This window comes from Adelges cooleyi, unplaced genomic scaffold (genome assembly GCF_023614345.1).
Source record: "Adelges cooleyi isolate 19-005CV unplaced genomic scaffold, UGA_ACOO_1.1 ACOO_flye_CR_arks_rails_tigmint_CR_PRNA_307, whole genome shotgun sequence".
Classification (NCBI taxonomy): Eukaryota; Metazoa; Arthropoda; class Insecta; order Hemiptera; family Adelgidae; genus Adelges; species Adelges cooleyi.
The window spans coordinates 908,383-921,958 of NW_026095978.1; the positions used below are offsets into that span (position 1 = coordinate 908,383).

The 13,576-nt window shown below is 29.1% G+C and overlaps 1 protein-coding gene across 1 annotated transcript; it reads left to right on the forward strand.

The window, feature by feature from the left end:
• The first annotated feature begins 12,082 nt into the window (after positions 1-12,082).
• Positions 12,083-12,899, forward strand: LOC126839639 (uncharacterized). Its single transcript, XM_050575044.1, has 3 exons — positions 12,083-12,157; positions 12,286-12,523; positions 12,643-12,899. Exons 2-3 carry the CDS (start codon positions 12,332-12,334, stop codon positions 12,847-12,849), a joined length of 399 nt encoding a protein of 132 aa, XP_050431001.1. The 5' UTR covers positions 12,083-12,157; positions 12,286-12,331; the 3' UTR covers positions 12,850-12,899.
• Positions 12,900-13,576: the final 677 nt, after the last annotated feature.

The following is a 13,576-nucleotide window of genomic DNA, read 5'->3' on the forward strand; positions in this document are numbered from 1 at the left end:
CAACGTGCATACATTATTAGGTACTATTATTATTATTATTATGATTACTATATAGTGGTTCGCGCGCGTCCAAAAAGGAAGAAATACCTACCGGATCCGCCAAAGACGTTGATTACATACTGATATAATGATATATAGTGATTTGTTTAAGAACAAGTAGTACATTCGGCCACCCGTCACTGCTCGCCCAAAATGTACCTATGCACGACAGCAGCTGGCACACACTAGACACAATAGCTGCTGGAGTTTATCGAAAAGAGCACATTTTTTTTTTTAGGTACATAACCCAAATAGAATATATTAAATTTTGAATAACGTTCTGAAAATGTCGACTGATCGATGGGTTACCACTAACCGACCAGTTGAAATTAGTGTCTTATTCTAAACGAATGTATTATTACTAACAATAGGTCTAAATTTATTAGATAAATATATTTATTAACATTAATAATTTTTTGATTTAATTGAAAATTTATGTTAAAACTAATGATTTGAAGATGCAAAATAACAAATTACTTTGAATAACTTTCATGTACGATTTCTGATCTATAGACTTGGCACACAGAGTAATAGGATATATCATTGTAAAAGCAATACCTTTTCAGCTTCATATCGAGCCTAAAAATCTACATTGTTTTATTGTATACTACTTATCAGTGATAACTAATAATAATCGTACTACAACAAAATGTATTCTGAAAGAAGATCGGACAACTAGTATATCTCTATAATATAATATAGAAATCAGCACAATTATTTACTATTGTGTTTTTATCGTGGTCAGGTAAGTGCAGACAGAAAAAAACGAATAAATAATTTGATTTCATGCAGTGACTACAGAATGAGTACTTTGAAATTCTAATCAAATGACATATAAATAAAAATACAACTACTAGATAAGACTTAATTAAACTATAATCACTAAAGAACAATAATATATATATTTTGCAATTGTACAATATACAAGTGACAAGTCACGGATGATAATATTATTAAGTACAATAAGTTTGCTCACTTCCTTTTTAGCAAAGCTTGTTTTTGAGGTACAGTTAAACTTAAAATAGAAGAATTTGATTGAATACTATCTTGTTTATATATTTTTTTCTTTTGTTGTAAATTATCAATTCAGATTAGAGCCCGTGCGGGCCTAAGCTATATTTAATTAGGTCGTTCATCTTGGTGCGCTCAATGAAACATAGTATTCTATATGCATAGTTTAACGTTAAATTAAACAAGTATATTACTATGTAGGTGTACAAGTACAAGCCATTTTACACTTGTCAGTTGTCAATAACTATTTATAAATTATTAAGTCGGATAACGTCTTATAGTTTTTCTTCGGCCACCCACGTGAGCCAATTATTAAACACACAAACATTAATTTTAAACGTCCAAACCGTAATTAAAATGAAGCACATTTAAATTGTTATCATCACAAAGACGGCACGTTAACCTTTGTTCATTGGTTTTTTTTCTTATAACTTATTATTTATGAACGATCGGCATGTAGACCGATTTTTCAATTTTCTCTTGTTTTTTTGAGAGAAAGTTTTTTTTCAAATGAAGCACTTAAAATTATTGTACAGGACCAAATCTTATTTGTAAAATATAAAAAGCCAAGTTTTTTAGATTTTAATTATCACAACCTACTGATTTACCTAATCAACACAGCTGACCATAATTTTAAGTATTTATTTATATAGATAAAATTGTTTAACTATAAAACTGTGATAACTTGGAAGTGAATCACTCGGTATACATTTGTGTTTATGCGCAGACATGTCCGATTACGGCAGAGACTTTTGTTTTTGTTGTTCGTGATCTCTAAGACCGTAGATCAATAGATGCGAGTACATCATATACAAATGATTACCATTATTAGTTATTACAACCGTTCATTAGACCTTCGTTGACGTCAAAACGTGCACCGACATCAACAATAGTAGAAACGTCGACCACCGTGTTCTAGGTAAATATTACCTCTGGACATGTTATTTTCACCTCTACGCTACTATAATATACCAGAAGTGATTTACCCGTTGACTTATGCCCCCTTCCATATTATCAAAATCGATCCAAACAAATTGTAAGTAATTGAAACCACGTTTTAAAAATTTGTAACTTCTTACCTTGGGAGAAAAATGCAAATTTAAAAATTTACCCCAGCCCTCCCCCCCTATTTTGTCGAAAAAGCCCCTGAAAAATTGTAAGTCCTAGTTATGAATTCGTAAGTAATTGTAACCAAGTTTTTAAAATTTGTAACGTTTTTGAATTTTTTTCCCAATTTAAGAAGTGACACATTTTTAAAACGTGATAACAATTACTTATAATTTGTTTGTTTTGTTGAAACAAATTATTAATTTTTGTAAAAATCGTGACAGTTGCATTAAAATACTAGTCCAATATTATACAATTTCATACTAATATAAAATGCACTGAAACAATCGGATTTCATACTGACAAATAATAGTAGTGCCTTGAAGGCATTTGTTGTTGGATGTACTTTGTTATTTTTAGCTTTATAAAGTCTTAAAAATATTATAAGGTCCAATGTAAATTACATTTATACAACATGGGTCTTACGCCAAATTATTTTTTTTTTTTTTAAATATATGTATATACATAGGTATAGTATATGCTTTTCTGTTCTAAGGTGATTCTTGGAAAACCCGTAACAGTTAAATTAAATTACATAAAAACATTATCGTCTCAATGTCGATTATATCTATATTTTTATACTTAAAAGTTACTTAATTGTTAACGAATTCACTTCTGAGAATTCATTAAAAGATACTACATGCATTAGGAGGAGTAAGGATAGGTATAACCTTTATTTTAAAAAAAAGAGTAGCTATAACTTTTTCATAAAAACAGCCTCTCATCTTCTAAGCACAGACGGAATACGTTTGTTAGCTTTTTGAAACACATTTCATACAAATCAAAAGTCATTTTTCAAAAGTTATTACTCTCTTTTTGATTTATTTACTCTAATGATCAATATATTGTATAATTCAAAGAGTTTATCTAAATAGTTTAAATCAATATGGAAAGCAGAGTAGCCATATAACTAGTAGAAGTTAATAAAACAAATTACTTAAATTCATGCGTACATTTTCTAATTCTTGTCTAAAAATACCTACTTGAAAGTTAGTAAATGTATTAGTTTTCATTAAAAATACAGTTATAAAATATAATAGATAAATATAAAAACGGTACATAAACATTGAAGGTGATGAAAAGTGTAACTGATATTTTGTAATGTGTCCCATGTGTTGCATTCATTAGTAATTTAATGTCCTAATGTGTTTTCCTAAAGACTCTGACAAACTAGTCTCTGCGTTGCATGTGCAAATTTATGTATTAGCTAAAAGGATATTAAAAAAGGAAACCACAACTCCGTCGATCAAAAACGATTTGTGTTAAAATTTAATTACATGATTTTCTATCTTTCTCGAGGTCGGTATTGGTGGTTTGTAGAGCTACTACGGTATCACATCCCACGGGATTTCCATTGTGATTAAACAACTCGATTTTGAGAAGCCAGCATCCAATAGGTATCGTCGGACGGATCATGGTAGCACCTTTGTGATTAGTTATTGGTCGAATTCCCTATATTATAAATCAATTATATTTAAGTTAATGCCATAATACAATATTTTGAAATCAGCCATAATAAATTGAATTTACAATTGAGTCTGTGAATTCGTTGTACCTACTCAAAATACAAATTCGTCTTAAAATTACTATTATGATTTTTATAATGAATGCTTATTATGAATGCACGGATTGGCAAACAAGATATGAAAATTATAAGGAAGCAGGAATTACAATTATTATTGTAGTAGGTAATACCTAATTCCTATAATGATACAACTATATTATTATACAGTAGAAACACAACGAATGAAAACATTGTAATATTTTGCGGATGTTTTTTTTCGTTAGCTACATCAATATTAATACTATGGTTAATAAACACACTAAATTTGCAAAATAATATACAAAATCCAAATTATTTATAATACATATTAAAACTAAAATATCTAAATAAAAAATTCGGACTTGGGAGCAAAATATTGTATTTTTTTGTATCCTTATAATTTTACTGTAGCTTAAGTAAGTCATAGGCTACAGTTTATTTTACAAATAAATAAAGAAATTTGGTAGCGTTGAGCCAGATGACCTTAAATCGAATCATGTTTTTTTTTTTTGGATAATTTTTGAGTACACTATTAAAATAAAAATAAATTTCTTATACTTACACTTATAATTAACCTCAATTTAATGTTTTTTTTTTTATTAAACTAAAGTATTTTTTAGTTGACTTTAATATATTTTACATATAACTATTAATAATAATTAATGTATACTGATGCGTTTATTTTATTATAAATAAACGATTCCTATCCAAATTTCAGATTATTGTCTTTTTCCCATTAATAAAAGCTTTAAATTAATATTGGACTTTTACTGTATAAACGTTTTATTAAGGGAAAAGTATACCAGTAGTTTTTGAATGGTTAATAACCATATCTAAATAAGACCTCAAACAGTACTTATAAGTTTGCTACACATTAATTTAGACCACTCACAAAAAATACTACCCCGTTCTTGGCCTATATTTAATTAAAATTAATTTTTGGATAAATACTTGAAGCTAAAAATCATTTGGCTTTAAACATTATATTTTTAATGAAAGCATTATTTAAAAAACTTAATACTTTATTTTTAATAAAACTTAGCCCTTCTAGCCTTGAAATCAGGTCTGCCTCTCCCCTTAACCCACCGACACGATTTCATTGTAAAACTGTAGATGGTAAAAAGTATTGAATATAACTTTACCTAGATAAGATAATCATTTAGTTTGAAAGGCTAGATTCACTAGGTCTTAGGTAAACTAAGACTATAGATTTTTAAGAAGACTTTACATGTTATAGAGCGACACCAAAAAAATGTCAGTAAAGTTTTCTGATCATAAGTCCCAAAGCTAACTTCTTCGTCCCTTGAAGTAAAAAGTTTGTTAATCCGTGTTACTATATTATATAAATAGACTATTCTACACAAGCTCAAAACTAATTCGCTTTTTATTTATAGAGCACCGTTTTTTTATTTTGGAAAATATGAATTTTGTCGGGTGTGTTTCTCGATTTTGAATGGAAACACCCTTTTTTTAAGATAACCCTTAAAATTGTTTGCCCATTAAAGTATCTTCTAGGCATGATCTATCTGATCTATAGACTTGATACAAGAAGAAATTGACTAAGCGCTTTAAAATAATATATTGTGGGTCCAGCTACAAAAATATAATAAAGTGGATAAAATTAAAAAAGAAAAAACGCTTTATTGTAAAAGCAATGCCTTCTTAGTAGGTCCGCAGCTAAGCAGCTAAGGTTAACCATTAAGTGTCTTAGTTTTTTTTGTTATCTATTGACAAAAGATACATACTTTTTTTATAGGGCAGCTTTGAGGTAATGCTATGAACAATCTCATGGTCGGAACTATGGCCAAGTCGTAGTTAATCAGAAAACACCAATTATAATAATTGCCCGAAAAGACTCGTTGAACTATCCATTTGTTGTCCTTTTTCAAATGCACCGTCGGTTTAACCTTAAGCAAATTACACAAGTGATTTTGAACCGTTTGAATTATAAAATAATAAATAAATAGTTAATCTAACCTACCGTGATATTCAATTCTGGAGTTATGTCTTCATAGACGGTCCAAGTATTCGATCCAGGACTGCCGGACGCGGTGTAGTTTGCATTGATCATCATCGACTGTTTGTTTGATAGACAGTTGGTCACTTTGACAAGGTCCAACACGTAGTGTGGCTTTAACACAATGTTCAATGTTTTAAAAAATAAATGTACAAAGCTGCCAATGGATTTTGGCTTGATTTGGATGTATTATTTGTATACTAATGAGAAGAATTTTACCAGGAGTAGTGTTGCGCCGTGGATAAAAAATGAACAGAGCAGTGTATAAAAAACAGTCGCCGTAATCATATTGCATGCCATTTAAATACACCTTGTGGTGATTTAAATGAATCGAACAAGTTAAAATTGTACTTGACCACACACTAGCTTGTTGGGCCACATGTAGTTTAACAATGTCTACCGTGTTTAATAGTAAAAGTGTAGTGCTTGAATACATTTTAAAAAGCCCATCGGTACTTATATATTTATCTATTTAAATCAAAACCCATCTAATGTCATTTGACATTTCCCATACAAATTTATATGCGTTGACAAGAATTATAAGTCATAATAATATCATAAAACATCGACGAGGTCATCAGATGAATGTGTTATGTGCTATGTGTTTTTAATGAATGGTTTCTGTATAAACGGTCTGTTGTATAATATATTTTAATGAAAAATATCGTCCATAACTACATCGTAATGATTAAATAATGATGTTACAATTCTTACTTACTGATCAACTCGTGTTTACCGAAAAAGATGTTATCATAACCTGATTTGATAAAATTGGGACCTGGGTGCTAACCTTGATCAAAAGTTTCATCTGGTTAACTGTGTGTGAAGCTTCACCATTCACACACTTTCCCCACCATCCTCCCCTTTATATATTATATTAAAATTGCATATAAAGTAAAAACGTAGAAATGAGTTTTGTAAGTCTAGCTATCTGTCAAATCAGAAACGCCTTACTAAAAAAGCGAGTGTGCTACTTACTTAAAGTACAATTTTTTTTAAAAATTTGAATGAAATGATAAAAACCCGGTATCTGGTGTTGCTTACTCTATGGGCTTGGTAAGAAATGGTTTAAAACAGAAAGAAATGTCTAGAAGTCAGTCGACTAAATGTCTGGTATGGTGGTCCTATGTGAAACAAAACTTTTTCAAACGTACCTAGTATATTATATGTCTAGATATTGATTGAATTAAAATACTAATTTCTTCAAAAATAACCGTCTATGTCAGTATAACCGGTAATGACGTACTGTACGTTCAGAATTTAACCATCAGACGTACACGTGGCATGGAGCATTAAAGGTGGATACTTAAGGTTTGACGTCTGTTGGTTATTAGAAGTTTAAAAGTATGGAAGAATGATATGTTTGTATGTCCCCCGTGACGGTTACTTAGGAACTCAAGAGTACAAAACATGAATGAAATATTTAGAGATCAATCAGTATATTATATTAAATAGGGATAGAATTGAAGAGTAATGGATAAGTAAGTAAAAATAATTTGTAGAAAATATTTTTGTTTATTCAAATGTCCGGCAGTGCTTATAAAACGTTCAAAAAGCGCAGAATGACAAACGGTTAAATAAAATGTCTTTTAAGTTTTTAGATCTGGACAATTATATTATAATAATAACAATAATATTCAGTGCATAAAATACCTATATTATTTGAATATTTGATTGTTGTATATTCGTATTACTTACTTATCCACAGCCATAATTTGTATAATAGATAAATTATTGATATACATTCACGTGTCATGTGATTAAAATAAATTAGATAATATAATATAGTTATTTCTTATTAGGGTGGAATGAACACATACATATATTTATAAATGTAAAGCACACAATGTAGCTCCAGGTGTATAAAACTAAAAATGTATTATTTTTGGATCTGAACAATTTTTATATTTTAATAGTTTTAAGAACACCAAACAGATAGTGATAGTGATCATATGTACCTATAATAACTGTAGACAACTGGCGAAAAGAATCATTTGATAGAAATAAGTAGGGTAGAGTGTATACTTCTAGAAATAATAAAAAAGTTATGAAATGTTTATGTAGTACTTCAATATACAGCATAATAATAAAACACTCAAATTAGCTGTAGTACCTACTAATAATTTTAAATTGTATTGTTCTGATTTGGAAAATTTTTATTCAGTGCTTTCAGATATATTATTTAACTATTTTAAAACTAATTTGTTATAAGTACAATTTTTTTAAACATAAATGTAAGTGTTACCTATTTATTTAAAAACTAATTGTCCACATCCATTTGATAATAAATAAATTGGTATTTACACATATTTATATTTGATATTGTTTTGGTACTAAATATGTAGGTATTCTACTATGAATCGCAAAATAAAAAATTAACATTTATTTAAGTACAGAATTAATTTAAATAAAAAGTATTTGAAATTAATATTTGAATTCCATTTAAATAAAAACAAAGTGCATTTCTGAAATATCTTTCAGTAAATGATAAATTTGGCCCATTTTGTATCTCCATTGGTCTTGATGAACGTCGATCTATCACTGAGCTTGATACTTATTTCAGTAATAAAAACCCAAAAAGTTACACATTCAATCACATTTGTCATAACTATTTATATATTAGTAGCGAGTACTAAAAAAAAAAATACTCAATTAAGACCTGACTTAATGATCCTGATGTGGGGTGAGGGTGTAAGGTGAACTTCTGGTTTTTGGTTATTATATTTGAATGTAAATACAATAACCTATACAATTTCACGAAGTTATAGTGGGTTATAGTTGAGACTTGTGAATTCGACAACATTTTACATTTAAATTATGAAGTACTTGTAGTTATTATGATATACTGTAGTGCTCTTTTTCTGGAAAAATATTAGCAGTATTGTGCAGTTGAATTATGTTTGACAAAGCTTTTTTTATGCTTTAAGTGATAATTTGCAACAATAATTATTTACTAAACATTTTTGAAATATTTCTAATTAGACTTTAAACGATAGTTTAGAGCTACCAACAAACGAACGTTTTTTCATTACATTATTAAAAGTACTAGAGTAAAAACATAATTATCGACTATTAGTAGATAATGTTAACTAGATAGGTCCGTTGTATTAGTGCAAAATTAAGCATATCAAACATATCATGTAATTTACATTGTTTGTAAACTCGTTTTGTTATGTAAAAAATGTTTATAATAAATGTTTTGATAATCTATAAAAAAAATGTAGTACCTATCAAAAAGAATCCTCATAACTATACTAATAAATACAGAGTGGTTTAGTGACAAGACATATTTTTTGTTTAAAATATTTGCAATTTTTAAGTATAACTGATTAGGTAAATTTTCAAATAAAAAAAGAGAGATTAGCCGAATGCTGATACTCGAAGAAAAAGTTGAAGGAATGGAGAATGTTAAGCAATTTAATGACAAGGGAATAACCATGATGACGATAAGTAGTTTAAGACAAGTCATCAAGCACCAGACAAATGACTCAAGAATCTCTAGAATAAATAGAATTTATTGAAAAAAGTGTTGTCGGTTTCTTACTCAAGCCAAACATGCTATTGTAAACAAAAACATCAAGTATACTCATTATACTACATTGTATAGATTGTATATATCAAACAAAGAATAATAATAAAAAATAAATAAAAATTATGAACCTAATGTCAATTCTATGAACAAACTCATGACCGGAACTATGGCCTAGTCATAAACCACAATAATTATAAGAATTCGCCGAATGGACTCGTTGGACTGTCGATTTGCTGTTGTTTTTCAAATTCACTGAAGGTTTAACCTTAAAATAAATATATATGTGTAATTTTCGGTCATCGTGATTCCAATGTATTCTAATGAGCTAGGTATAACCCGGTTGATAGATAGTAAACTTAACCTATTGTCATATTCAATTCTAGTGTGATGTCTTCATAGACGGTCTAAGTATTTGACACAGGACTGGCGGACAGTCTGTTAAAACTATAGAGAATATATTTACAAGCTAAAAACAAATCTATGTAAATCGGTTCTCGAGCTATAAGCGCACTAACACGGACAGACTGACAGAGAGAGAGAGAGAGGTTGCAAATTATTATTTTTTGTAAGAATGCAAGCTGTAGATAATATCCTTAAAATTTAATATTATTCAAAATACTTATGCTGCAGTTTTCCTTAACGTGCACCTAATAATATATAATGAAATTGATTTTTTATGACGTTGATAGTCAAATTCTAATTACAATACTGCATCCCAAGGCAAACCGTCAATTGCAAATATTTATGTTATATTTTATTTTCAGCACTATAATTATTACTGCCCCTATTAATATTTTCTTGTATAATGTTTTCAAATTACCTCGACTGTCTTGTCTTATATTTCAAGTTCAGTCCTTATTTGATCCATCTCAATTAATCTGCCTTCTCGATAGTTTAACCATAGACCTAAATTACAAAAAAACCTTTAAATAGTAATAAACATTTTTATTTTTTATAAGTTTCTATAAATATTATATAAAAAACGATTTTATATAGTTATCTGTTATACCAATACCACAGTGAGGATTCTATAGCTTTTGATCTGAAAGCAGATGCAAATAAATGCAACTGAAACAAGTGATAGAGCTTAAAATAATATTATGTATATCAATTGAATGATTTTCTTAAAAACGACATGACGAATGTAAAATAGCTAGGAGACTAGGAGGCGGTAAGACAAGTGCTATATTTTTTTTTTAAATCAAACAAATTTCCTATGACGTGTAACACCTTAAAAAAAAAATAGGGAACTCTTGTTCTCTTATTAAATTATGTGAAAAACAAATTTGTTTGTTTTGTACAACGAAACATAATATTATAAACATTTGTTGATCACTAGATCCTATTGTCGAGGTCAAGTAAGAGTAAGATTTCAGTGCAGAAAAAAAACCTGATATTACTCTCAAGACTAAATATGTCTATATCGTATTTAAATACGATTATCATATTACAACTACCAACGTCAGTTACCTACCTATCCATTATAATAATAACAGTAAGTATAATGTACTAATTATATTGCCATTTCAAATAACACGGGTGTAAAACAAATGCGTGCAGAGTAGAAAAGTTCGCCACGGGGCAGAGCTGTACTTTTTATCGTTTTTTTCAAAATTAGTACTACCAATAATTATTAGCTTATCATCTTTGCACACGGCCCTCGGCTAAAGGAAAACTTTTTGCAACCGTGTCAACACTTTACAAACACAACAAGCACCCGTTGCACTGGCCGGTAGTAATAATATTTTATAGGTTATACATACCTACCTACCCACATTCACTGCTAACATGTTTTGTCTTTAACTACCGCCGTTTATAATCTCTGATAGAAAAAAAAAATAATAATAATAATAATTTCCTGTTAAAAATAATTCTGTACTCTTAGCTTTGATGAGGAGCTGAGGTTATGTTTTACAATGATGTGTTTTCATTTTTGTAATATTACACCCAAGAAATCAGCAAGTCTATAGATCCGAGTCTATGTAGTCTATGTACCCGAAAGGTACATTAAAAGGTCAAACATTTATCGATAAACCAAAAATATACTACAAACCCATTACCCATTGCCCTAGAACATATTTTTTTTATTTCTATTTTTCGATTCAAGATTTTACTACCTCTGGCAAAATTGGAACATCTTAGAATACTTTATATTAACACATAGCTATCTTAAATTCTATCAGTCTCATATCCATCATGACAACATTGTTTTAAACAGATCTTTACCAAAATTGTATAGTTTTTAGCCAATTTCTAGGCCTACCTTCGGATGTTAACGCCTAAAAAAATGTCCACCCCTTCTAGGGGAAAGGGTTTATGATAATTATTGTTTGGTTTGTCAACCTTACCTTGAACAAATACCACTTCTTCAACCTTTAAGTTGAACGAAAAATACATAAATTTTGTGGGTGTTTTTCTCGATTTCGAAGGGGAAGGGGTATACATTTTTTTTACTTCTGATCCATATCATAGTACCAATCGCATAGGTATGATAATATATCTATAGAGTTACTTCAGACACAAAAAAACCCCCCACAAAGTTATTAAACTAATACTAAGCTAAAAAATCAATACCGTTCTTCGTGAAATTATTGTGTTCGGCGTTACATTTATGTCTTAACATAATTTTGCGTTTCTTGAATGGACCGCCACTGTAGCGCTTTTTTTCTTAAGCTGGCCGCCACGCCCCACAGGAGGGTCGAACTGAGAACTTTTTGCTTGGGCAAAAAGTATTGATCGTTTTTTGGATTGTGGAGTTTAACTAATTGTAAGCACATTTTAATTTATAGTAACGTCACAAATACTTACCTACTATTATTCGAAACTTACATAATATTTTCACTGCAAGCGCAACGACAAACGTTAAACTCTGCCAATTTCGAACCGTTTCCCAGTGATAAGTGATAAGGTACAATGTCCATTATATTATTATATTTATTAATATACCTAATAATATGATAGGTAGTAACAATTATACGTTTTCATTAAAAAATTGAAATTACATTCAATTTTCATAGGTGGTTTTTTTTTTTGTAGGTTGTGATAATAAATTTGAATTTATAAATATTATAATTATTCGACAATGGCAAGTCCGAATAATAGTGAAAAACTATTCTGTAGCGGTAAATCAGGTCAACCGTGCGGTTTGGAATTAAAAGCCAGAAATGTGACTGACAAAATCGATGCATACCCAAACGATATGGCCGAATTGTCAGATTTGAAGAAAAAATTGGCCATATTAAAAAAACAAGTTGACAGTCTTGGTTACGGTGGAGTAAGTATACAACACTTATGAAGAAACGTTAGGTACCTACCGATCAACCATAATCGGGTAGGTACTATATTGTATTAGGTATGTTGTACCTGTATTTTTATTTTATATTTTATTAACAGGGTTCAGCTGAACAGTTAAAACAAAAATGGAATGAAATTTCATCAAAGAGTGAATTGCTCAAACGTGCAAAACAAAACAACCGACAAACTGCAGACAGACCGACTCAATCAGTGTTTAACGGAAATCAAGGCGATCACTGTGCTTGTGATTCTACAAACAATGAAACTTCTGAAAATAAAACTGCAGAAACTTCTTTCATTATCTAACTTAATGTGGGTAAATATTTCCTGATCACATAAATGACAATCACAGGGATGGTACCAAAAAAATACTACTTTTACAAAAAAAAAAAAAAACGCTATTTTAGACATGTAAAAATATTAATTTTAAACATAATTTCTAACTAAACTAAAGATATTAGCTGTTAAAGTTAGTGAAAAGTCAAAACTCAATGAGAAAATTGTTTAACTTCCAATATCGTTAACCCGTGTAAAATTGTGAAATCTGCGTCCGACTTGGAACATTTCTTTTGTTCTTTTATCTACTTGATTAGTCAGTGAAAAATTATTCCATTACCTACTAATTAAATTTACAGAGAAAGTAATATAATAATAAAAAACAATTTTGAAAGGGTTGATCAATTTATTAAATAAAATACTTAATGTTCAATTTTACCTATGTTGAATTTTTTAGCATTTCCCAGACTTATTATCTTTTAGTATTAAGTTTAAACACTTTTTTTATATAGGTATAATATTTCTAATGAGTTATATGTTTGTAACATTTTTCAAGATTTTAAAATAGTATAATCAACTAGGTATCAATTTTTTTTGTTAAAATACCATCTCTAATGTATGACTACTATATAATATTACTCAAAATATCTATGTACAATTTTTAAGTATTTTTGAATCTACCTATGATTGAATAAAGAGAATCTAATACTATATTTACATTAAGTTAAATGCAATTCAGTGTTAACAAATAAAGTCT

Coding starts and splice junctions, on each gene's coding strand:
- LOC126839639 (XM_050575044.1), top strand. CDS start 12,332: ATGGCAAGTCCGAATAATAGTGAAAAACTATTCTGTAGCGGTAAATCA. Junction 12,524..12,642: donor ACAGTCTTGGTTACGGTGGA/GTAAGTATACAA, acceptor TTTTATTAACAG/GGTTCAGCTGAACAGTTAAA.